This window comes from Sceloporus undulatus, chromosome 1 (genome assembly GCF_019175285.1).
Source record: "Sceloporus undulatus isolate JIND9_A2432 ecotype Alabama chromosome 1, SceUnd_v1.1, whole genome shotgun sequence".
In the NCBI taxonomy this organism is placed as follows: domain Eukaryota; kingdom Metazoa; phylum Chordata; class Lepidosauria; order Squamata; family Phrynosomatidae; genus Sceloporus; species Sceloporus undulatus.
The window spans coordinates 142,364,040-142,391,421 of NC_056522.1; the positions used below are offsets into that span (position 1 = coordinate 142,364,040).

At 40.2% G+C, this 27,382-nt stretch overlaps 1 protein-coding gene across 1 annotated transcript in view; it reads left to right on the forward strand.

Moving 5' to 3' along the window:
* Positions 1 to 218: 218 nt before the first annotated feature.
* The window catches only part of TINAG (tubulointerstitial nephritis antigen), a 49,340-nt gene continuing 22,176 nt past the window's right edge, over positions 219 to 27,382 (forward strand). Inside the window, exons 1-6 of the mRNA XM_042445897.1 lie at positions 219 to 591; positions 7,001 to 7,064; positions 14,121 to 14,210; positions 18,318 to 18,432; positions 19,756 to 19,879; positions 21,934 to 22,084. Coding sequence (XP_042301831.1) covers positions 219 to 591; positions 7,001 to 7,064; positions 14,121 to 14,210; positions 18,318 to 18,432; positions 19,756 to 19,879; positions 21,934 to 22,084 — 917 coding nt within the window. The remainder of the gene's footprint in view (positions 592 to 7,000; positions 7,065 to 14,120; positions 14,211 to 18,317; positions 18,433 to 19,755; positions 19,880 to 21,933; positions 22,085 to 27,382) is intronic.

The window sequence follows — 27,382 nt, forward strand, 5'->3', positions numbered from 1 at the left end:
ACCCCAGTCTTGTGTAAACAAGACATTTTATAGCATCTCTGACTGCTGGTTAAAGTACAAATGTTTTCCACTTTGCACAGAATATTAGGTTTCCAGTTTCTGTCTAGACCTCTTGCTGAATCACGAGGAGTTTTGACCCACATTTTTGACAGACAAAGAGATCTCCTGTGAATCAGTGAAGTCTAGTCAGAAAATTACTTTTAATTTAATTCCTGAGAATGGGGATGAACAGCCATATATTGATCTCATGTTGCTTTGCAATCATGCTTTGCATGGAGGAATTAGTTTCCTCTAGAAATGTTTTTCTGCAAAAAGACTATTCTATAGATGGGGACTATTCTAGAAGAGACAAACTCAAAAGAATCATCCCCAGAAGTTACTGTAGACTGAGAGGTTGCTGTTCCGGAAGAGATGATGGCTGCACACTTCACTACTATTCCAGAAATGCCACATGCTATTGTGACAGTTTCTGTACTTCGGGTCCGGCTGACTCTGTTGACTGCTGCCCTGATTTCTGGACTGTTTGCCACCAGCGTCCTACATGGCACCCTGCGTCCAAGCACATAGGACCATCTTCATTACAGCAAGCAGGTGAGTGTTAAACAGATGAACTGGGTGCATTGATACAAAATGTGTCTTCATCTGGCTGCGAATTGGCTCAGTGTTATAACTTATTTCAAAAACTTGATCGGTCAAAGAAACCTGGGAAAAATTGGCTTTTGGAGATGTCACAAATAGCTCAAACTAAGAATGTACATAAAAGAAAAGAAAAAAGGAGAGTTCACGTGTGAGCAGGCTTCAAATGGTGCGTCAGGACTTTTTGTTCCTCTTTTCCCTTTTGCACTATGCATAAGTGCACCCCCTTAAATCTTTTCCACCAGGAATATTTATTTGGATGGTGGGTACAGACAACAGCAAGGAAGATGAGAAATTTGTTGTGTTTGGAAATAAGATATTAGAAACAGTGTGTTGTTCAATTCAGAGTGTTTTTAAAAAGCACCAATTTTAAATGGCTTCCCGTTTTCTAACAAGAGCCATCGTGAAGTTTTTGGCACAATGAAACCAAGTTTTAGCTCCTTATTTCATTTTCTGTTGCCCTTATCTTCAACCAGAAACAAAAAATTATTTCAAGCCTAGAAAAGCTTTGCATAGCAATAACTTCTCATTCACAGCACAGGGAGGCTTTGCATGTGTGTTTAGCCAATCAGTGGAGTCTCTCATTTATGACTGATATTTGACATTCAATAGCTGTCCTCTCCAGTCTTCTTTCTATTCCCTGGGTCAGTATTACTCCACAGAAAAATCTAGCTTTTGTGAGGGAAAAGCCTAGTCAAAGTCTGTTTTGCAGAGTTCCTTGCAAAGACTGCACATCAAGCAACAGAACCATTGAAGTGAAGGAGGAAGGGTACAAAACAGCAGGGCAAAAGCTGCATTGAATAAATCAGTGATTAAGCGCCATAGAGTCTGTTGGTCTTCATTTCTTTTTTGATGTAACAATACTATGCTAGATGACCACCCCCCCAAAAAATCAAGTTCCATTTCATAAGGGGATATTAGAATGCTGTGAGTCAGCGCAGTGTAGCAGTTTGAAGGTTGGACTATGACTCTGGAGACCAGGGTTCAAATCCTGGCTCTGCTTTATAAACCCACTGGGTGACCTTAGGTAGGACACTCTCTCTCAGCCTCAGAGGATGAAAATGCCAAACTCCTTCTGAAGAAGCTTGCCAAGAAAACCCCATGAAAGGTTCACCTTAAAGTTGGAAGTTGGAAACGACATCAAGGCACATCACCACCATCACCACCACAGAAAGCTGCAGCTGTCCAATGTGGCAAGAAACGAGCCATCCTCATCATTGTCACCTTTTCTTCACCTTACCTTGCATCTCTCCCTACAGCACTGCCCCTGCTAACACCTTCTCTCTTGTTTCATCCTCCCTTGCCTTGTAGCAACAGTAGCACCACCGCCTTCATCTGCCTGCTTACTGGCCCTCTATATTTGCAACTTCATGCAGTTGCTTTTTCTCTTAGGACATTATCAGACAAAGGAATTGGAAGTATAATCCAATGGCAATCCGGACACAATCATGGGGCTTCACGTTATTGTGTGATAGACTACCACATGCAATTTTGGGCAATGGCAAGCTATTTTCGGGCAATGGGAAGTCAGTTCGAACGCAATTCGAATTCACGTAAATTCACTGAACTATCGAATTCACGTGAATACATTTGAGCCCCACTTTCTTTTCATTCGAAATTAAGAGAAATTCCTCCCGTGTGATAAACTCCTTAGAAGCAGGCAGACAGGAATATGAAGTGAGGTGTGGGAAGAGAGGGTGGGAGGTGCTGTCAGGGCTTCAAGGGAGGAAAACATGCCACAGCAAGAAGGTGAGGAAAGATGCAGAGAAGAGAGGAGGATAGGCAGGTGCAAGTGAAAAGCAAGGAGATGCAGCAAAGAGGGAAAGGAGAGGGAGATGCCCAAGTAGTAGAGTACAAAAGACAAAGGGAAGGAGATGTGACAAAATAAAGTCAGAGGTGTTATTGCAGAGCAAGGGAGGGAGGAATTGTAAGAAAGCATAAGGTGAGGTGAGAGTAGGGTTGCCATATCCCGCCGGGGGGTGGGACTTTCCTGGATTTGCATGGTCCCATCCTGATAGGGCCTTTGTCCCGGGTTTGCCTCCACCCCTGGGTTTTGTTAGGGCACTGCTGTGGCGGCGCCTTTGGCCGCTCTTCCGGCCGCCGCTGCCGCCGCCACCAGTGCAGCTGTTGCTGTGGCCTGCTGGGGGCCGCTCCTCTGGCCTCGGCAAGGCCTCTGAGGTGGCTCTGCAGTGGGGGAAGAGAGGTTGAGAGGTCCAGTAGGAGAGTGAAAGGAGTAAGATGAGGCCAAGGGCAAGCAAATGAGGTACAGTATGTAAGTTTGACCTTATTTTCCTCTGCCCCTCCCACTGTGAATCAGAGTAATTCTCAGGGAATTCCTTTGGTATTTTCATGGGTCTCTACCTGTTTGGTATCAGCGTGGCAAAATAAATAAATAGATAAATAATAAAGTGATCTTTATAGCATTACTTCTATGCAAAATAACAACCCCACTCTCATACCTGGGAAGTTCATGACCACTTAACCTGTTGTTTTTAACTGCTCTTGAGTCAACCATGACTCATGGCAACTCTGTGATTGAATAATTTCCAGGACTCCCCATCATCCACTGCTCTGCTTACGTCCTGAAAATTCATCCCTGATTGAGTCTATCCATCTTCCTCTCTTTCTGCTGCCTTCTACCTTCCAACAACCCTATGAGGTAGGCTTGCTGAGAAGTAGCGATAATCCAGAGAGCTAGCAGCCTTGAGTCCCAGCCTGGAGAAAGGTGGGATATAAATGATTGATCAATCGACTCTGGAGACCAGGGTTCAATTCCCTGCTTGGCCATGTAAACTCTTAGAGGAGTAATATTTTTTCAGTGTAATTTTTACACTGAAAAAATATTAGTCTTCAACCATTCATTGTGAACTGTGATATTCAAAACAAATGGAACAATGTAAAAGTGGAAGCAGTAATTCTTATTTTGCTAACAGAAGGGCATTAAAAGACATGTAAAAGCAAAAGTCTGTTCACACTTCAAGCATCATTGGCACACTTTTTTCCAGCTGGCAACCTGACAAGAAGCTTTGCCTGCCAAGAGAAGCCCACAGAGAGTACTGTATTAAAGTATCCTTTCCTCTCTGTCCAGGTGGTCCTTTGTAGAATAATTTGTATGGAGCAAGGGATGAATTGCTGGCTCCTCTCCTCTTTATGGCAGTAAGTTGAGGACACAAGCCAATAAAACCATGTAACTGTATAGATTGCAGTGAAGCTTTTTGTGTGAAATATCTTCAACAGTACTTGAAAAAGAGAGTGATTATGCCAAAACAGGGCTGTGAAAATCTCTCCATCTTGATTTAGTTGCTTCCCTCTGAAACATGCCTGCATTTGCTTCCCTTTCTTCTTTCATAACTGCATTGCAAGAAACCTGGCCCTTTCACACTACACAGATATAGTACATACTATATAGTGCATACTTCTGTATATTTTTCAAAGGTATCAGCTTTATGAACTGCACCTTTTTTGCAGATAGTTCAAAGGGATACTTCATAATATTTTATGTTTTAATTTAATTTAATTTATAGTCCACCTTTCTCTCAACATGTTGGGTCACATCATAGATTAAATGAAAAGGCAGCTAAAATAATGACAATTAAATGACAGCCAAAAATGCAAATTGTTTTCAATTAGTGCTGCTTTAATAGGATATTTATTTATTGTTTATAAAACTTTTTATTACAATCATAATTTTAGACGTAAAAGTTTTATAAACAATAAATAAATAAATAAATAAAATATCCTATTAAAGCAGCACTGATTCAAAACAGTTTAAATCATTTAAAACATAATATAAGAGTAAGAATAAAAATGCACCATCTTATCTTTATTAAAAGACCTTTCTGGAACACCTTGATGGTGAAAAGAAAGCAAGGAGGAGTGTGGAAAGTGAGGTGCTTTGAATTTCTTTCCAAAGACAGGAGTTTATTTCCAATGACAAAAGATATGTGCATGCATTCATTAATAACCTTGCAGATGATGAATGGGATAAATTCATTTATAAAAGAGAAAACATGCAGGGGAAGCTGTGTTGGCCATTGAACAGATGCAAACAAAACCCCATCAGTGATACCTTTATTGACTAACTGAAATGCATAATATACTTATTGCAAGCTTTCAAAGCTCCATGGGCTTCTTCATCAGGCAAGATGTTACAAACCAAACAAGAATAAAAAACAATTGGAGATATTAGTCAGATGCCTGCATGTTGTTTCAGTCCTTAGTAAAGATGGTATACTGGGGAAGATATATTTTGTGCAGGCAGGCTCCTCCACAGTGAGGGGTATAGATTTCTAAGTAGCAAAGTACCAAATCAAATTAAATTAGGACAAAACAAGTGAAGCAGTAATTTCCAATTTATTAATTACAAGTTTGCAATAAGAGGTGTCTTAGGCAAGTAGGCACACCTGTCCCAAGTTTTACACAATATTTATGAAACATTTTTTGCTGCAGTTTTCTTTCTCTCAGTTTTCATTGGCTGATGCACAAACTTCTAGAAACTCCCATTACATGTGTACTTTCCACCTCTACTTCATACAATGCATGTTCATTTAAATTAGTCATTATAGATTCATGGACATATTATTAATATTCATAACCCTCATTAGGCATGCTCAGAAGAGAAAATCCCTTGAATTTTAGTTCACCTTTTAGAAAAAATGAAATCTATTGCAATTAACTATAGCCTGAGCTTGTGATTTCGCCCCCAAAGTCTCCCTCCTCTTTATTTATCTCATTGGCCTTGTCTGTCAGCTGAAAAGAATGTCTGTTGCTTTGAAGTTTGTACACCCAAAACTGTTACAGTTTTAGTGCTAGCTATTCTTTTATCGTAAACTAAAAATATATTGGATCTGTATTCTTGGCATGCTATTAAAATATGTTTTGCAAGGGTTGTGAAGATTATAAAAGGTACCCATCTTTTTATCTGGGGCCTGAAGTCCAAACACTCTTTACAGGGGATGTGTGTGTGGTGTGCATTTTAAAAACCATTCCTGTCTTTTATATTATGTGGCCTCTTAATTTTATTTTTATTAGCTTCACATATAAATCAATATATGAACATAGGCCCTTATCACACGAGCAAAATCTGAAGTTATCCCAGAGTCAGTGTGAAGGCAATGCAGGGGCAATCATGGAGTTTCAGTCAGGGGCCATCTTAAACACAATTGGGGGTCATTCCAGGGTTAGGTAAATCCTCTTTCCCTCCGAATTTACCTAACCCAGGCCATGTGGCAATAGGGAGATTTTCAACATCTAGGAAATTTAATATCCATTTGCATCTCAGCAGGGACCCCTCTTTTGCAATCCAGTATATCTGCATATCAGTGCGGTCACAAGCTTCTTTGTAGGCATCAGTCTCCATGGTTTTTGTTTGTTTGTTTGTTTTGTTTTGTTTTTGCATCTGTCTCCATGTTTTTGCAACAGGGAAACATGAAGTGTGGCCTGTGCACTGGGACCTCCAACCAAGATAAAACAATTTTATCATCACACTAGATCCCCATTTTGCTAGACAATCACACTAGATCTTCATTTCATGCGTCGTTGTTGCTATTGTTGTTGTGTGTCTTCAAGTAATTTCCAGCTTATGGCAATCAACGGTTACCTTACATACTCCATTATAAGTTGACCTCAGGTATAAGCCGAGGATAGGTTTGGGGGCCAAAATGATGGATTTTGATATGAACTTTTCATAAGTAAAGGATAAAACCTAGGGGCATGTAGCAAAGGGAAACAATGCCAATGAACTTACAAAGTTCCAGCAGGCATAACTGTTTGTGTTCACCCTAAAAGCACAAGAGTAGACAGGGCTCAGTGCTTCCAGGACAGATTACACTCTTGTCTTTGACCAGGAGGTGGTTCCCCCCCTTTTTTTTTTTAAAGAAAAAGAAAGTAAGAGTTCAAGTACAGTACTTATATTGACCTGTAGATAAGTTCACTCGGGTTTTGGGAGTCTAGACTTAAAAATGAGTATATACAGTAAACCATTACAGCATGCTGGCATGTTTACAGATATCTAAAAATGCATACATGCTTTACTTAAAAGAAGTGCACAGTATAAAATCTTCAGAGAAGTGAAAATATGTAATGACCAAATCTTCATAAAAATGTGCATAATCATATTGGACGTACACTGACTTCTCAACAGTTTATACAAGAACCATTGTGAGAATACATTCTGGAAGTCTTTCTGGACCTATATGGAAATGACTCATTTATGGATTATATTTACCAATGAAGAAAATTAAATATTCTATTTGGCATGAAATAGAGGAGAAATGTCTTTCTCTGCCTTCAGTGTATTATGAACCATCAGTGACATCCCTGATAGCAAGCAAATTACTGTCTTCTTTTAAAATTTTGTTGGCAGGTTGCTTCAAAGATGGGCAGCATCATGGAGAAGGAGCCATATTTAAAGACAACTGCAACTCCTGGTAATGACCTGGAATGAAAAACAAGCAGGACATCTATTAAGATGGGTGATATAATCAGATAACCTTCCTTCTGAATTGATAAGAATCTGAGTTGACCCTTGAGAAGGTTTGCCAGTCTGAATTACTACAAAATGGTAGTACATATTGGAACAATAAAGGGTGCCGACATCTTTGTTTGTTGGCTGGTTTGTGACTGTGCCATTGTGCTGGCACAGTCTCTAAATGATTTCATCTTGGGTGGTTTGTTTGTCTGTTTAATATCCCACTTTTATCCTATGTTGGACCCAAGATGGCTTACACATTAAAACATTAACAAATGTTAAAGCAATATAACTAAAGCTATCAGTAATATAATTTTTTTAAAAGCACTAAACAAACCACTTAAAACATTAATTTAGAACAGTTAAAATATGTTAAAACTTTTTTCACATTAAAAATAAGCTAACCTGATGCAGTTCTCCATCCAATTAAGAGCTGAAGCCATGTTTAAATAGCAAAGAGGGGCCAAGTGAAGCTCTCTTGGGAGTGAATTCCATGAGAGACTTGACTGGCCTCTTCCCTGATCCCATATAAAACCCACTGGGTTTTATGTGAGAATATCTGGGGAGTGTAAGGGGCTGTGCTTCTTGCATCACTAAATACAGGATGAATTCATGCAGTGATATAGGACCTTATCACATGAACACTTACTGCTGTCAAAACATTGCCCAAATGTTGCAGAAGCATGAAGGTGGGATCATCCGTCACACTTCTAAAATGTAATTGAAGCTTCCCTCTTTCCTTCCATTGCTGAAGCATTCATGGGGAAGCCTCTGAGAAGCCATTTTTGAATAACGGAAGATCCCATTATTCAAAAATGGCTTCTCCAACGCTTCCCCACGAACGCTTCAGTGACGGAAGGAAAGCGGGAAGCCTCAATTACGTTAGAGAAGCGCGACAGATGATCCCACCTCCGGTGCTTCTGCAATGTTCGGGCAACATTTTGGCAGCGGTAAGTGCCTTGTGTGATAAGGTCCATAGACTTCTCACACTCTCAAATGTTCCCCTACAGATTTTTCTTTTGTATTGTAAATGAGGTGACACTCACAGCAGAGCTCCAGGAAGGTCATGCCCACCGCGAGATCATGTTGGCATGGAAACAAAAAAACATGAATTTTGGGACTGTGAAACACATAGAAACTAGGAGAAAATGGGAACAATTTAAATTATTGCTTTTCTTAGAATTAGAAAAAAGTATTACTCATGTCAGGAATGATTACTGTTTTGCACTGATTTGTTCAGATGGGTATGCACTTCATGTGAATGGAGCATAACAAAACAGAAATAGTTGTATGCAACCAGGCACGCTTAGTGTTGCTTTCACCCAGTTTGAATTTGCCCATCCATACTGGTATAAGAGTCCAAGGAACTGGAACAGGGGGTGTTTGCATTATACTGCAATTCTAGAACCATAGAGTTGGAAGGAGCCTCATGGCCATTGGGTCCAATCCAGTGCTCAATGCTAGATTGTTAGCTAAAGCTGTTTCTTGTTATATAAAGTAGAATAAAAAGGCTAGGAGAGAAAACTTCCATGGGCCAAATATTTCCTGATTTTTCTGAACAAGGCAATTGTATCTTGTTATTCTAAAAGTGGGCCAGCCTTACCATTAGAGTGAGGTGGCTGCCACAAGGATAAGATATGGAAGGCAAGAAGAGCTGCGTAGATAAATCCAAAGCGATTAGGGAGCTACAGGTCCAGGTAGGTGACAGTGGAGGGGTCTTGGAACAGCTCTCTTTGGAAGAGGAGAATCACAACATTCAGTTGAAGTATGAAGAAGTTAAAAAAACAGAAGTAATGGAACTGCTAAACAACGTGAAAATGAGTTAGCAAACAAAGAAGAAAGTCTTCAGAAAACAGAATTCCAGTTCAATCAAAATACTGCAGACTGTGAGGCTTTAACCAGACAGCTGGAAGCTGCTTTGGAAGATGGAAGGAAAAAGTTAGCAGAAGAGATGGAAAGGGTCACTTCTAAAGAGCAGGCATTTTAACTGAAAATACTGGATCTAGAAAATGAATTAAGAAAAAAAAGAGAGAGAACAGAAACAGCTATCTAAAAAATTAGATGCTAGAGAGAAACATCATGAAGTGTCTTTGAAAGAACTAGAACACACCCTTTAAAGATCAGAAAACCAGACCCAGTGTATCCAGAATTATGTGAAGTTTTTGAAAACCTCTTATGTAACAATGTTCAGCTGAACTTTCTTTTGTTTCTTTCCAAAATGAAGAAGGACATCTCAGGACAAATTTTTGTGTCTTTTCATCCCATTGGAGACTGTTGTGTTTAAGATTTCCTCCACTGTGGTATCTGAAAGGCATGTTTTATGTTAATTGCTAAGCACACATATCTCCAGATTTGAAAAACATCTGTATGTATATTGGCGGAACATCAGTTTAGTGGGGGGGAAACCCCACACAACAAGCAAGCAAAAAGATGGGTGCTGGCATGCTAAATTTACTTGAAGTTCAGTTCTGAATGAGTTTGAAATCCAAAAGGCTATTTTATGTTCTGTGACGTTAGGATGTTTCCCCACAACTCCTCCCAGGATATTTTTCTACTTGGATTTAGAAGAATCAGACCTCTGCTGATGAATTTCAGTGCTGGTGAAAATGTAAAAGTGTAGCATAGCATTTACATTTTCTGGTCCTGTGTGTCCATGAGGAAATTTCTTTTGTGGCAATGGGAAAAATCAGTAAATAGCTCCTCCACTGAAGTGATTGTAGAAGCTTGCTCTTGGCAGAACATCAGGAGCTGACAGTCAGATGCCCACAAGATGTCTTGGACTACAGTTCCCATCATACCTCACCATTAGCTCTGTTGGCTGTGTTTGATGGATGTTGAGGTACTGAACATCAGGTTGTAGGAGGCTGTTCTATGATCTTATTTTAAGGGCAGCATACAGCGCCAAGAATGAAGCTGGAAGGCTGCAGAGGTTCAAGGAACATTTATTCTGATTCTGTAACTTGCTGAAAATAGTTCTTCTGGCCTAAGTATGTGTTCATGTTATTCTGTCTAGTTTACCCTGCTGAATTAGACAACAGTCATATCAATTGGCTCCAGATTCATACAGATCCAACTGATGACACTTTAAGGAAATATCACTAAGCTCTCAATTTATGTAGGTACACTCGCTAAAATCAGACATTGTGTTCCAACTTCTGGCCAATATAAAGAGACATAATGAAAAGAAATGTCAGTTGCTCCTCTCTCAGAGCTGCTATTTGTGCAGTTGCCTAAGCAGCATTTACTGAGTAGGTTAGACCAGAGAAATGTCAGTCTGTGGGAAGGGAGGTAAGCCTTATGTTCTCCAGAACATCCTTAATCAGCACTCCACCCTCTGTGCTTGGTTTGAACTTGAAAATAAATATATCTGAAAGATTAATTGCACCTGTTCAAGTGTCTCTTATTTATTTCCCCAATGAAAGCCTGTATACATGGGCACCACCATTATAACATAAGTGCCGCATCGTGTCCATATATTGCCACATGGTGCTTACGTAACGAGTGCACCACTGGCGCACTTGTTACGTCTCCTCTGCGGCTTTAAAAAAACCTGCTTTTTTGGGGTTCTTTTTCCGCCAGAGGGAAGCTGTGCGGATTGGCAGCTGCATCTTCCCTCCGGAGCAAAAAGAGGCGCCAGCAGGCCGCTGTTTTTCGGCAGTCTGTACTGTGCCAATATTTCCAAAATAAAGCTTTTTTTTTTAAAAGATACCAGAGGGCCAACTTCCATTTATGGTGACCTCCAAGTCTATCGGCAACAGCTCTCACATACTCAGGTCTGTGCCTTTCTTGGGTGAAACCACCTTCATAGCCACCTGTAATATGGTCTTTCTCTTTTCCTACTGTCGTCTCTCTTGCTAAGCATCATTGTCTTTTCTAATGAATCATGATGTGTCGAAAGAACATCTGTCTCAGATTAATCATCTTGGCTTCTATGGAGATTTCAGGCTTGATTTTTTCTAACACCCATTCATTTGTCTTTTTGATGCTCTGTGGTATCTGCAGAACTCTCTGCCAGCACCACATTTCAAATGAGTTGATTCTTTTCCTGTCCACTTTATTTCACAACCTTACACAGAAATTGGAAATACAATGACGTGGACAATCCTGACTTTGATATTCAATTATATATTTTTATACTTGAAGATCTGGCCTAATTCCTTCATAGCTGACCTTCCAAATTCGAATCTTCTTCTCATATCTTGCACTGGCCCTTTTAGGACATAACAAAGGTCCGGTACATACCTTCTTGAAGGTCTGGGCTGGCAGTAGTGGTTTTTCCGTCAGAGGGAAGCCGCAGCCGCCAAACCGTGTGGCTTTCTGCCGGCAGAAAAAGAACCCACCAAAAGTGGGTTCTTTTTATGCCATGGTGGTGGCATAACAATTGCACCACTAGCACACTGGTTACGTAAGTGCTGCAGTGCTTACATAACGATGGCGCCCATATATACAGGCACTGCCATAGTTATGTTGCCATGACGTATTAGGGTTAGGGAGCATGTACATGGTGCACATTCCCTAATCCTAATGTCAGCGCCAGTATGCTGCTTATTGGCGGTTTGTACCACGCCCAAATTTCCTTCTCCCCAAATGTCTCCCCTCCCTCCCCAGAGGGGATACAATTATAAAAACTTAATTAATAAAAGAAAATGAAACCCAAACCCAAAGTACTTTGCTGGGCCAAACTGCCAGCTCTTCTCTCCATTAACACACCAATATTCATGTGAAAGTTACTACAAGTTCAAGCTATAATATTTCCTATAGCTCAAACCAACACTGGTATTTATTTTCCTGTTAACCATTGTGAGCTATTTAGAAAACATAATGCTCAGCCTGATGTCAATTCCATTTCTGGATATAGGAGACATGTCTCCTTGTCTGTGTTACTTAGCAATGATAGCTTCTGACTGTTCACTTTTAGAACAATGCAACAGATTTAATCTAAATAAAGCAATTTACAGGGATTTGATGTTTTAAATGGAAATGTGTGTTTTAAACTTGGACCTTCACTTTTCATGAGTGGAATCATATACTGAGAGCTAGTGTGGTGTAATGGTTTGAGTGTAGGACTACAACTCAGACTAGAGTTTGGTTGCCCATCGGCCATGAAAACCCACTGGGGCTGTGTCTATACTGTACACCACTTTAACAACCATGACTCAATGCTATGGAATTCTGGGAACTGTAGTTTTGTGAGACATTTAGGCCTGTTACAGACTGCCAAAATAAAGCTGCTTCGAGTCTCTTTGGAGGTATGCTGTTTAAACGATGCATGGGTCCCACGAGTCCGGAGGTTGTGCCAAAGCCACACTCCGTTCCTAAGCACTGGAGTGCAGCTTTGGTGCAGCTTCTGGATTCTTAGGATCCATGCATCATTTAAACAGCATACCTCCAAAGAGACCCGAAGCAGCTTTATTTTGGCAGTCTGTAACAGACCTTATACATCTCTGTCAGAAACAAACATTTGTTCTCTCTCTTCTCTTGCCAAAAGGAGCTTCCACCAAATTGGGGTCCCTTCCATATGTGAAAAGGGAACTTTGCATCCAACTGATAGTTCTGTGAAATAAGACCAGCAGCTGTCCTATTGAGCAGCCATATTCTGGCAGAAAAGACATCAGAAACATTGAAGATTGTCCCATGGGGTAAAAAGGGATTGCTCCCATCCTTACCTCGTCCTTATCGTGTGTGCACTTATCCAGCCCATGTCCTGTCAGTGGCCTTGTCATTTTATTAACATGAGTTTCTGTTAATTCAAACTGATGTCACTTCAGGGGAAGGAGAAGGATGGGATAAGTGCAACATCTTCTGAAAATCTTATCACAATTGTGCGATAAGAATGTGCCATGGATGGGATGATATTGATGTCATATGATAACCTTCACGCAATCATGTGGGTAGGATGGGACAGGGATGGGACAAGAAAGTCCGATTCCCCCTTGTGATAATCTCCTTTGTTTAGAGTTGGACAACTGCATGGATTGGATAACATTTGCTGAACCCAGTGGACATCACTAGAATATGTGAATTTACAGGAAGTGATGTTGCATCAATTCTGACTGCACTGGGAGGGCTACGGTCAGTGGACATTCTAAATTAAATGTTTGGGCCATTTTGGCTGTTTTAGGTGTGAAAAAGTCACCCAAAATCATTGTGAAAAACTGGGGGAAATGAGGGGACTTTAAGTGTCACCGGGGAGGCTTGGGGAACCATAAAAGTTGTCTTTGAGGACATCTTTAATTTAGAAGTTGCACTTTCCTCATCCCTAATCTAGAGGAATTAGAGAAGTTCAGTGAATTCGTTTCAGCAAAGCAGCCTTCTCTCTCTGTCTCTTTTTTTCTTTTTTCTTTTCCTGATTTCATTTCATCCACATTTTCTATACAGTCCACAGGCTTGACTTAGGTTGCATCCCAGACTGACAACATTCACTGACAGATAGGTGCAGGTCACCCCCTCCACTAGGATTCCACATATTTGTAATTTGCCCAGAGAGTAATGCACACATTTCAAACATGCACAAAATGCTGCTTCCCCATCAGTGTCATTGTTGCATTCCAGCTATTCCTACAGTTTCAGAAATGTGCCCCAAAATGTGTACCTTTGAAAGGTAATATATACAAAAAAGAGAGAGACATCTCTCCCCAAAATGCAAAAAGAGACAGAGTGAGAGATCCCGGACAAAGCCAAGCAGAGATGCGATGAGGATGTGGAAAAAAGAGAGAATACATAGATGGGGAAATGGTAAATGAACAAATGCCTGCCTGTTAATTGTGGATGAGGTGAGGGTCTCAAAATGGTTTGAATCTTGGATACCATGGTGCTTGAGTTGTCAACAAGTCACAAAACAACTGATAAATAAATAATGAAGGAATGGAAGTCCATATGCTCTGAAGCACTATAGGAAGTCAGATTAATAAGCACATCTTTTGAGGGCCATATGTGACCCTCAAACATCATTTGCTTGTAATTATAACCATTATTGCTTTCCTATGTAAAACTTTCTGTTCTGCTCCCATTTCAGCAAATGTGTAAACAGCAGTTGGAAATGTTCAGCTGAAACATGCCTCGTGCGGCCCGGCTTAATTAAGCAAATCAATGATGGGAATTATGGGTAAGGATCCTTTGATTTTGCAGTACTAATGAGCAAAGCACTCCTGTTTTATTGGCAAAGAGAATACACATAGCTGTGTTTTGGGGCTTTATCACATGGGGCTCTCCTCCCGCTAAAACAGTGTTACTTCTAAAAATACTATGCAGTTGCTCTGTTCTCTTTCTTGTTGCATTTTAAGGAACCTTTCTGGGATTGCAACTTTTGTTTGTGCTAAAAGCTAATCACAGACAGCACTTGGGAATGCCCACCCAGTGCCACCCTTTTATCACCAATCCCTTTTCCTAATCCCCCCCCCCAATATAAATGAAAACAATCTTACTTTCGAAAGGGCCTCCCCTTTTTTGGGGTGGGGGGAGCTTCCTGATTGGGATAGAGCAGACTTCTGTCTTCATATTTAACTAATCACTGGCAGATGAAAGTCTATAGCTAGTCTAATCTATATGTCTAATTTATCCTGACACTGGCTTTCATCTGCCAGCAATTAGTTAAGTCTGAAGGTAGTTTCTTGAAGCCAAATCCATTCTAGATCCCTTTCAGTCTGGTTTCCACCCATGGCACTCTACAGAGACAGCCCTCACAAAGATCTCGAACAATCTTTTGCAGGTCAAGGCGAATGGCCTTTACTCTGTTCTTGTTCTTCTTGATTTGTCTGCGGCCTTCGATACCGTGGATCACTAGTTGATATACTTTCTGACCTCGGGTTCTCGGACTCTGTTCTTTATTGATTTAAATCTTGTTTGTCAGATAGATCTTTTGCAGTGGTCACGGGTGGTCAGACCTCATCCTCTGTTCCTTTATTTGTTGGAGTTCCCCAGGGCTCTGTTTTGGGTCCCCTACTGTTCTCTCTTTACACATTGTCCCTAGAAAAACTTATCAGTTCTTTTGGTTTTTCCTATCATCTGTACGCCGATGACACTCAGCTATATCTTTCCACCCCTGACCTTTCTCTGGAGCTTGAACAGCAAATTTCATCTTGTCTCACACCTGTCTCACAGTGAATGCACCATCGGCATTTGAAACTCAACATGTCCAAGATGGAGCATCTTGTCTTTCCACCTAAGTCCATCTTTCAACACTCCTTTTCTGTTTCTGTTGATGACATCTCTATTCGACTGGTTCAGGAAGCCCGCAGTCTTGGTTTCATTTTTTATTCTTCCCCGTCGTGTATCCCCAGATCCAGACCACAGCCAAAGCCTGTAGATTCTTTCTCTGTTATATTGCTAAAATCCATCCATTTCTCTCGGCCTCTACTGCCAAGACTCTCGTCCATGCTCTGGTCATCTCACGACTAGATTATTGTAACCTCCTTCTGGCAGAGCTTCCTCTCTCTCACCTTCGTCCTTTAATTTCAGTCCAGCATTCAGCAGCATGCATTATTATATCTGCTCACTGCTTTGACCATATCTGTCCTCTACTATATTCCCTTCACTGGCTCCCCCTCCCCTTCCATATTCAGTATAAGTTTCTCTTGTTGACTTTTAAAGCCCTGCATGGGCTGGCCCCTCCTTATTTATCTAACCTTCTTTCTCCTCCCCTTCCCACTTGTGTCCTCCATTCTGGTAGTCAAGGTCTGCTGTCCCAGCCTAGGATTTCCCGGATTCGTTCCTTTTCACTTGTTGCCCCTCACTCCTGGAACCTCCTTCCCCCACGAACACGGTTCATCACTTCTTTAATCAGTTTCAAAACTTAGTTGAAGACTATATTATTCAGGGAAGTGTTCCCAGGCATTGTGTGACTGTTTATCTGATTATTATCTGATATTTTATTTGATCTCTGATATTCTCAATCTGTTGCCTCCTTATGTTATCTAATTCTATCTTGTATTACTATCTATTGTTTTATATGTATTTTGTAGAATGTATGCCATTGGCAGGTTTCATTTTTATCAATTATTTTGTCTGCATGTACAGCGCTGTGTAAATCTACAGCGCTATATAAATAAAGTATAATAATAATAATAATAATAATAAGATAGAACAAACAGCAAGAAAGACGCTGAGGGTTAATGAAATAAATGTGGTTTTTTTTAGACATTAAGACTTCTTCCCACTTATATTTCCGTGTGTGTGTGTGTGTGTGTGTGTGTGTGTAAGAGAGAGAGAGAGACTCTGGAATGGAGTTACATGGTGGTTGGTGCTTGACTGACAAGCCCCCAACTGGGATGGGACAGGTCATTTACCAATGGATTTCCCCCTCCCCCCATAAAGTTTCTCAGTTACTTTGCCAATGGAAATGAAATAAAATTGAAATTTCTGCCTCTTCTTCTCACCTGATCACAGGGCACCTAAGCCATATCCAAAGCATGCCCACTGATCATTGAAAAATCAGCATTAAAGTGGAAGTGAACCTTCACATTGGAAATTGTGGTGGAACAATAGTGAGAAATGAGGTCATTAATGGTATTTTTGTATTAATAAAAAGAAATGCTTTGAAAATAGGAGAAAAACAAAAGACAAATGGCATTGTGTGATAAGCCCCAATGGAAGACACTATTCTCCTGGTATAATTCTCTTGGTTCCTCATGTGATAAAGCCTCTTGTTTCCTTTCATGAGAGTGTTAAGAATCTTTGCTAAATCTATACTTGCTGTAGATGGGGACATGCTTAAAAACAGCAGCTCTATCCCACATTCTTTGAGTGAGCAATACAAACTGTGTCCATGTTTTCTAGCACCTTTTCATACTTAGAAATAAACTTGTGCAATATTTCACCTTCAAATTAGAAAAAAGAAACCCAACTACTCTTAAATGATGAGAAACAAATATCTGAGTTTCCTTTTTTTTTCAAGATGGAAAGTACCAGGGTTTATGACTTTGAAAATGAATGCTTTTATGATTTCTTATCTAGCTCATATAGGACATTTATTCCATCAAGTAGTAATCTATGGATCACATCCATAATGTTATAAAGTACTGTACCTTAGGCATTTTACTAAGCCTTACCTTTTACCTCCTATTAATTATACCCATGTGAGAAAAAATAATATTAAATCAATTTCCATCTTTTACTCTGGTAACACAGCATTTCTCTAATAGGTTTATGTGCCTCTATCAACAGCAAATATCAGCACAGTTTAAAGAATGACTGATGTCTCTGCCTCAGTTTGAAATTAGGCACATGCACAAACACACACACATCAGTTCATTGCAATCTGTATCCATTAATATAAATATTCATTTTGATACTGACTCACTGATATTACCATGTAAAGCAACTGACAGACAAGCTGGGCAAAGTTGAAGATGGAAGAGTGCTACCATGAAAACGAACATTTCCTAGGTGAAGCCTTCCACACAGCAGTTCCAATTCTTCAAGATAGCAATTTGCTTCCTCATAGCTCTATTCAGATAACTTGTAAGTCTCTATTTAAACACACCAGGAGAGGGGTGCATTTAGCTGCTTTAGATTCCATCGCAGGACAAAAGTGAACTATAAATTTAGTAAATACATAAACAAACCCAATACATAAATATATCAATAATTGGATTTGTTTTGTTGTTGTGTGCCTTCAAGTAGTTCCTGATTTATGGTGAACCTAAGGGGAACCTATCATTTTCTTGGCAAGATTTGTTCAGAGGGGATTTGACTTGCTTTCCTCTGAAGCTGAGAGCATGTGGCATGCCCAGTGGGTTTCCATGGCTGAGTGGGAATTTGAACTCTGGTCTCCAGAGTCATAGTCCAACACTCAAACCATTACCCCATGATGTCTCTTGGATTTGTCTTACTCCTCAGCAAAAACACTTATTGCAAAAAGGTGGTTGAGAAAATTGTTGCAGGGAAAATTTAAAACCCCCAAAGAAGCAGAACTTGGGGTGGTTTTTTTTTTTTTTTTTTATTTTTTTGGGGGGGGGGACTATAGCTCTCAGAATGCCTCAACAAGTGTGGCAATTGGCAAATTGTCATTTATACTCATTTCATATATGTAAATGGAAAACAATAAAAAGTCTTGATGGGTATACATCTATTCCCAGAATTCCACAGTAATTCCCTCTGTGAAGTGAAATAAGTGAAAAGATTAAAGTCTTAAAACATAGTTGGATTAGAGTTGAAGACAGCACAGCATGATCTGTATAACTGATACACACTTTTTGTTATGTTTGTGAGGCAGATGGAAAGCTCATAACTACAGCCAGTTTTGGGGGATGAGCTTGAAAGAAGGTTACAATCATCGTCTTGGAACATTTCCCCCATCTGCTGCCCTGCTGGACATGAAACTAGTCATGGTAGGTTTCCTTTTAGAAGGTTCTGATCAGCAAGCAAACATCAACAGAGCTCTTCTCAGTTGTATCCCCTAGTTATACAGATAATAGATTCTTTTGCCATGCTGTGCCCAGCACTCAAGGAACGTGTCAGCCATTCAGTATATTTCACTGAGCACATAACACCACAAATATTTGTGGTCCCAGCGATGAGGTTTGCTCAGCTCAACATTGTGGAAAGCTGACTGTTTTCTAATTTTTGTAACGGGGAAAAAGTAGTTTTTGTTTTTTCAAGCGCTATTTATGTATGCATCACATCGTAGCAGCAGAATATTGCCCATAACTATTACAAAGAAGTCTGTGGGACACACCTGCTCTAGCATGCCCCCAAAGGTCCATATTACACTAGTATCCAAACATATCCAGGAAGAAACCTGATAGGTTTGCTTTGTATGTATCATGTTAACTTGAATGGATATCCATTTGGTTGTAATCCTAGGCCAGGATGCAGTGTTTTCATGCCAAAGGATGTCCAAGGACCCTTTCACATTAAAGTGTAATAGTACAATTCAACTCTAACTGCCATAATTCTATTCTGTGGAATGGAATTCTATTCAATAAATGGATTTGTGTTATTGTTCACCATTCAAATACAGGGATGTGCACCTGAGGGAATAGTTTTAGAATTCTTAGCCAGGATGCTCTTGCAGCACAACTGACCAAACTACAAATCCCAGGTTGTTGCCACTGTAGTTAAAGTGAAAGGGTGCTAGGCCACACTGAAAGACAGAGATGCTTCTCTTCATCTTGTTCCTTGGTGCATACATAATTTCCTTATGAGGAAAGGAGATAGTTTCTCTCCAGGCCTCCCATATCTCTATGCATGCATTTCCAGAGCTGGACCAAGGCTTTTGGCAGTCTGAAGGAATGAACAAGATGGTGTCTCCTTCTTATTCCACGCAGAGAAGCAGGCAGAATTATCAGCTCACCTACTTCAGCTGTGGAATGGGACAGCACCTTTCACTGCACCTGAATGCAGCAGGCTAGCTTAGGAGGCACATGCTGTGGGCAGCTTTCTCTTCCAACCCCTTGCTGCCTGAGGTAGCTCCCTAGCGGTATGGCTGGCCATGCTCATTTGGGCTATATAAGCTGTGTCTGTATGGGCGATGCATTTGCCATCTTCTCTTTCCTGGCTTCATATATTAAAGACCCCATGGAAGTGCTCCTTGAGCAGAGGGTCCAGAGGAAGAGGTCTCATTTCTGTCTTCTATCAGAAGCTCAAATAGTAGAGGAAGAGAATCCAGCTCCCTGCACACAAATTAACTGTAATTTTTTGTTTTGTTTTAGGGAAACATAACTGGAGAGGCTGACTTCCCTGAATTTTTTGTGGCCTGGCATGAATGGCCAGGTTGGATTCATGACCCTTTGGATCAAAGAAACTGTGCAGCATCCTGGGCCTTTTCAACTGCAAGTAAAATGTTGCTTCTCTTTTCTCTTTCTTCCATCTTAGAAATGTGACAGACCAGACTCCATCTGTTGCTTAAATGTGTTCAGTTAGCAGTTGTCTTCTTCATACCCTCCAATTATTCCTGTTTGGCAGAGGCAGTCCTAATTAATCCTCTGGCATCCCACTTTTTCAACTGCTTTTAAAAAGGCCCACCCCCTCTTTTTATCCACAGCTTACTTCAATTGGTGCAAATTGAGTTCACAGTGCAGAAGAAGTTTGCACTTGACTTTGTGGGGGGATGGAGTCCTGTCCTTCCCTGTACCTTATGGCAAATGCAAAGAGCTGAGGCCTCTCCTAGCTTGTCTGTTATTTCTCATTAATAATTTCTGCCATCTTGCTCACACTGATGTTGCTTGGCTGCACATGTCCCATATGTTCATTTTTGAAAGGCTGAAGGATGTGCTTCTTACTTTGAGATAATTACTGTATATGTTACTTAATTCCCAAACATGGAAAATGTCTTTTTTTGGACCACAGCTTCCAGCATTTACCAGATAGCAATGGGACTGGGTGGGGGATTCTGGAAGATATGCTTTAGGCAAGGAATATTTCTAAATTCTGCTTTAGAATTCTGCACTAGGAACAAGAAATGCACACACACACACACACTTGGGAGTTTCTTCTTTTTTTCAAAATGCATTTTCATTTCCACTTCCTAAAGTTGCTAAAGTAGAGAAGAAGAAGAAAGTAGTAATGTGAAGGAAAAGCCAGGTCTGTGTACCCAGTGAAATGTGAAAACTGAATTCTTTCACACAGTAATCTTCTCCGTGAATTAAATAGAGAGACAGTGCACACACCACTTTCATATTTGAAGGAGTGCAGTCACCTTTACATAGTAATAATAATAATAATAAATAATAATAATAAAACCTTCTTCTAAAAACCAGGGCGGTGAACAACAGTTCCAACAATATAACAACAGGTCATACAAAACATTAAAAACAGATTAATAAAAATAATAAAATGTCCATGCCGGCAAGACAAAATAGTAAGGATATCCTTGTGGGTATCACTACACAGAAAATGAGACAGTATCATTTATTTATGTATCAGTTCTCTTTCCCTGATGGAGGTCCACCATTTTCCTTCTTTCATGTTGAATACTCCATTTGTCTTCCCCCACTGCTTCTTTTCCTTTCACAGGCCAACTAAGGTCAGCCCCCCATCTCCAGATTTTCCACTCCTTACTCTTTCCCAGCAGGTTACACTCTACATGCCCTACGTGCTATTACCACACAGCCATAGAGATCCCAACTCCAGCAGGTACTATGTATTTGAGTTGCAACTAGCCAGCAGTCTCATTTTTCACAGTCTCCAAAACTTAAAAATCATGATCAGTCATTTTCTGTCTCTCATTTTAAATCTGTGAGTCAGACTTTTTCCATTTTCCCTGCAGAGGTTTGAAAACATTGAGGCTCTTTCACACTGCACAATTATAGTCCCATGAGTCCACTTTAATTGCCATGGCATCTTGGGGGATCAAACAAATGAAGTATCAACAAATAAGGTGACTCTTAATTGCTATTAAGCTATTAAGGTGGAATCTAACAGGGATTTTTTTGGAGCAAGCTTTCTGCAACCTGGGTGTTAAGGTAGAGAAATGCTTCTCCCACATCAACACCAACAGAACCTCTGATGGTGGCAAGTCAAAGAAATGGTCCTGTCCTGTTTAAGAGGGTGAGGAGATTCACGTATCCATGTACTAGATCATTATAGATCTTTGTCAGATATGCTTTAGATAGTGCATCTGCTCTAGGTAAAAACATAGGAGCTTAAATTATTTCAGCATCCCTCTAATTGGCCAAACATGCAGATTGTATTTGTGCAAATTGCCTATACAATTCATAAACAGTGTATCCGTAATTTTAAGGAAACCTACTGTATTAAAGAGTGATAACTTCCTAGCCATAAAGAACACTACATGTATTTCACGATGCTGGTTTAATACACCCAGTGCAGTAAAAATGATGAAAGTCCAAGGCAGATCACTTAGGAACCTGACTGTTTCCCATAAACAGGTGTTGCTGCAGATAGAATAGCAATTCATTCTCAAGGCCGTTTCACAGACAATCTTTCCCCTCAACATTTGATCTCTTGTTACATCCCGAACCAACATGGATGCAAAGGAGGAAGCATAACTGGTGCTTGGTCATACCTCAAGAAACATGGGTAAGTAGATGTGTCTCTGTATGTGTATTCCCCTGTGATTTTTTTTAAAGTTTAGAAGAATCAGAATCAATAATGTTCTAAGAAAATCTATTTTACCATCTGAAATTTGTTACAACATTATAATATATATAACATTCTGAAACAAAAACATTCCATATTTAAACATCCAAAAGTACAAAAGTAGTCACAGTATATACAGCAGGGGTAGGCAACCTGCGGCCCGTGGGCCGGATGCGGCCCGGTGAGGCCTTGGGACCAGCCCCAGCCTGGTTCTGCCGCCGATTGCCGCCGGGGCCTTTGGCATCTCGCGCAAGGGGCATGGTGGGGCAATTGTCTATAGAAGCCTCAGAAACATGCATTTATCTTAACATTTTTTAAAAAATCAGCTAATTTTTTCGCGTGTCCTCCATTTTTTATTTAAAAAGTGCCCTCCATTTGAAAATTTTGTCCTACATTTGTCCCAGTTTATTTATTTAATTATTTTTTAAAAAAATTATTTAATTATTTATTTTTTTGGCTTCAGCCCCCCAGTTGTCTGAGGGACAGCAACCCAGCCCCCGGGTCAAAAGGGTTGCCTACCCCTGATATACAGTATGTAGCTAGTACAGCTGAGATAGTAGGCAGCAGCAGAAAATAGGCAAATTTTAAGCATGGAAATTAGTATCTCTTTAACTGTTGTAACTTGCCTTCAAATCAACTCTGACCTATGACATTCTCTCAAAGTTTTTTTTTTGGGGGGGGGAGTTCTCATTGTTATCCTCTGAGACTGAGAGACTGTGACTTGCCCAAGGTCACCCTGTGGGTTTCCATTGGCAAGGAGGAATTCGAACTCTGGTCTCTTGGAGTCCTTAACACTTAAACCACTATTGCGTGCTGGTTCTTTGAAGCTGTTATTCCTCCTAATAATTCACAGCTGCTTCTGGGATCACTGTAAAACCAGAAAATGTAATGAAAACAACAACATACCTAGCCTACTTTTTAGGGTATCAACCCCTGCATTCTACCCCTTGTCCCACACTGTCTTATAGACAGTATAAATGGATTTTGTTGTAAACTGGCCAGAAAGGCTATGATAAAGAGCAGGGAAAGAAAACCCAAACAAGACTGAATCACTTCTTTAATATGCTAATGCGTTGTTGGGTATAAATATGAAGTCACTTCATCCATCAACTCCTTAATAGCCTTATGCATGTATCTCTTTTGGGTTCACTTGTCCATATTTATTTATTTTATTTATTTCCCATCATTCTCCCTGAACGGGACTTCAGGTGGATCATAATATAGGTTAAAACCCAGATAAAATTGATTTTTTGGGGGGGTGGTATTAAAACAATTGAAAATGCAAAAAATAATTAAATAGCCATGTTAAAAACATTAATTTATTTTTAAAGGTAGTGAAAACATGACGATGATGATTATGACGATGACGAAAATACAACAAACCCCCTCAGTGTTAATATCCTTGGACTATTGTACAATTAATGATACAAAAACATTTTGAGTCTTAACATTAGGATTCGGTGCAAAAATCAGGCAGGTAAACCCTGGACTCTCTAATAACTGGCATAAACAGGTTTCAAATTAGCTTGGAATGAAATTTGGTATTTGGCTAGCATATACTTGGCCATTAGATCCCATTTATAGGAACATGTTTTGTAACTTAATCCAGGGGAGATTCTGTGTGAATTTGCTGTGGCAGATTAATCTGATGAGGAATCTCCAGAACATTCCTACAGAACATTTATGCCACTATAAATCTTCAGTCTTTAAGATACCACTGGCACCTTTTTTACTTCAGTAACTAAACTCTGCAGTACTCTATTTCCATGTGTGTAAGTCACAATAGCTCCACTGGGATCTACTTCTGAGTAGACATGTATAAAGAATGTGTTTTAAATATAAAAATTACAGCTTTACCCATGGGATTTTTTACATCTAATGCTTTCATTTTGAATTAAATGTTTTTCTCTGAACCTCCTATAAATCTGTAAATTTGGCACCACTTTACAAGAGCCAGTGTGGTACCAGTGAATTTGAGCATTGGGCTGCAACTGCTTAGACCAGGGTTCAAATCCCTACTTGGCCATGGAACCTACTAAGTGATGCTAGACAAGTCATGCTGTCTCAGCCTCAAAGAAAGCCAAAGGCAAACACCTTCTGAATTTTGAACATATATCACAAGATTTTCTTGGTAAGATATTCACCTAAGAGGTCATTTAGACTACCTTTTGCACTGAATTGCAACCCAGTTTAAAAGTGGGAAGTTTCCACTGGCGCCAGGTTTTGCACACCCAGTCCAGGGCAAATTCCCCTCAGTGTGGGTTTTCTGAAAGCGGGGTATTCCCTGTTTCTTTTCGGAAAACCCGGTGAAAGCAAATGTGAATTTGGCCCCGATCATGATCGGGACAATTTCAGGGAGAGGGCTAAAGGTCAGAGGGTGGGCAGTGGGTGAAACATGCCTCCCCTCTCACATGCTTTTTTTTTTTTTTGGGTAATTTATTTTGACAGATTATGCGAATGCTACATACTCCAGGGAGGAAACCCCTCAGCTCCCTCTCTAGGCCCTCAGTTTCTACCCGCCTTTGGAAGCCTCACTGGCAGGGAGCTGGGCAGAGCAGTCCTGGGCCCTCCTCCACCTCCTCCTCCCTCTGGCTGAGAGAGTGTAACTTGGCCAGAGAGTGTGCCTTGAACCGGCACTGTGCAGTGCGGCAGTGCTCCATTTCCCTCTCCTCCTCTTCCTCTTTCTGCTTCCTCTGCCAGCTGTCTTCCCTTACCCAGGTCTCACTCGACCCAACTATGGTAGGAGTCTTTGGGGGACCCTCGGGGGTCCTCCTCCCCTCTGCCTTGGCTGGATTGAGCGATCCAGCCATGGCATGGGTCTTTTGAGGACCCTTGTGGAGGGAGGAGGAGAGAGAAACAGAGTGCTGCTGCGCCATACAGTGCCGGTTCAAGGCACATTCTCTGTCCAAGTCACACCTTCTCAGCCAGAAGGAGGAGGAGGAGAAGGAGGCAGAGGAGGGCCCAGGACTGCTCTGCCCAGGCTCCCTGCCAGTGAGACTGCCAAGAGCGGCTAGGAGCCAGGAGCCTAAAGAGGGAGCTGAGGGGTTCCCTCCCTGGAGCATGTAGCGTTTGCATAATCTATCAAAATGACAAACATTCCTGCTCGTGTTTTTTTTTAAGAAGGGGGGGATGCATCTATGTCTTTGGCGAATGGTTGCATGACATGTTACCACTGACAGCAGCAGAAGTGAATTTGATTAACAATATGGAGGCTTCATCTTGAAGCGCCCCTTCTGGAAATGAGATTGTCAAGCAGGGTAAATTGCACTGGGGACCTTTGATCGGGGTAAAGGTAGTATGAACGTCTTGCCGGAGAGATTCGGTGCTGGCTTAGTGAAGCCGACCCGGATCCACCCAAGGCAAATGCCCCAGTGAGAATGGGGCCTTTGTGTCACCATATGTCAGATATGACTTGAAGGCACAGAGCAACATCAGCAGCAGCAACAACAACAATCCTTACTCTGCTCCACCCTCACACTGCTTTCATGCTTCTTGCAACACAGTGGTCATCTCTGCATCTCTGGAAATAAACTTTTATGGTCCTAAAATAGTTCCATGCTGTGATGCTTGTCCCATCGCACAGCCGATGCAGAATAACTGAGAGTGTGAGTTTCTGTGGAACAGAAATACAGAACATGGACATGGCAGAACTAGACTGATTTTATTTTCATTCTGGTGTCTCCTGGTCATATTCATCCAAATAAATAATTTGTACAGAAGGGATTAACAGGTTACAGTTTGCAGGAATCACTTTTAAAACTTCCCTCACTAATCCCAACCCCCACTTCAACAGAGTTGTTTAGGGTTTGAAAGTGTGTAAATAGATATATAATTCTGAATCTTTGTTCTTTTGAATATTGTGTTATGAACACTCCTTTGAATAGGCTGCTGGTGCTTTGTGGAGCTGAAATTTGTTGGAAAGAATATTGAAAAGTATTCAAAAATATTTTTTAAAAAGTGTTGCCTGAGTGTTGAGAAACCATGACAAGCAGAAATCTGGACTGTAACCTTTAAAGTTAAGGACTTATTCTGCACAAAATTTACTATGCAGTAAATACTGTTTTATATGCAAAACAAACAAACAAACAATGATAATAAGTCCCTAGTTACAGCATTTCCACATAGGATACTAGATATATCTTTTGAGTATACTCCAAATATATATCTTTTAAATATGATTCAAGGAATACAACCAAAAGATAGACTTAGATACAGGAAAGTGATCCTGTACATCATTTCAGTAGCTTGGATCTTGTTTGCACAAAAATGGAAAACAGTGGATATTCCATCTCTTGATGACTGAAAGTTTAAAATGATAGGAATTTATGAAATATATAAAGTATCGATTGCAATAGAAGGAGAATCTTCTGAGAAACATATACAAAGTTGGCAAGCTCTAATAGATTACTGTAAGAAATCTTGGAAATATATAAATTAAAGGGGGAAAGAGATAAGAATGAAGAAAAAGAAAAGGAGAGAAGGAGAGGAAGATTTTCATTCTGGTGTCTCCTGGTTATAATTTGATAATTTAATAGTTAGACAGCCTAGCACTAATTTGGATGGGGCAGAGGAGTTTCTTATTTTATTTTATTTTTTTCTGAAGGAAATGTATAATTTCATATTGTAAACTTTGTTATCTCATATATATATATAAAATCTCTACTATAGAAATGTGTCTTCATGCTTCCAAGAATAATCAGAAGGAAAATGCATTTGAAAAAAATATAAATTACTGGACTGCTTCTTCCCTCCAAAAATATAGAAAATGTGTTTTTAAAAATTGGATTTAAATAGAAAGTTATTCTGTATGAGTGTGATAGGGCCTAATTAATGCTTGTAATTACCCATAATGTGATAATGTGTGAGATCATGGGTGAAGAAAATTAGAATTCCCTTTCATGGTAGAAATCGAAATTCTATGTGCTTGTTCTCTGTCATTTAATTACTCTGCTTATTTTATATGCAACACAACAATTTATCACTGTCATTGTGGTGTTGGACATCAAAACAACTTATACATCAGTGGGATATCAATTTCCTAAATAGTTTGATGAAGCATTTAAGCAAACATCGTAGGTTTCACAAAAAAATAAACATTTAAAACCAATTGCCTGTGTTTATAGTAAGTATCCTATACCTGTAATAGGGGTTTGTGTGTGGGATAATGTTTCTCTACCTAAAACACACACAGACTCATTAAGCCCAATGGATTCATTATTTGAAATTCAGCTGATTTAG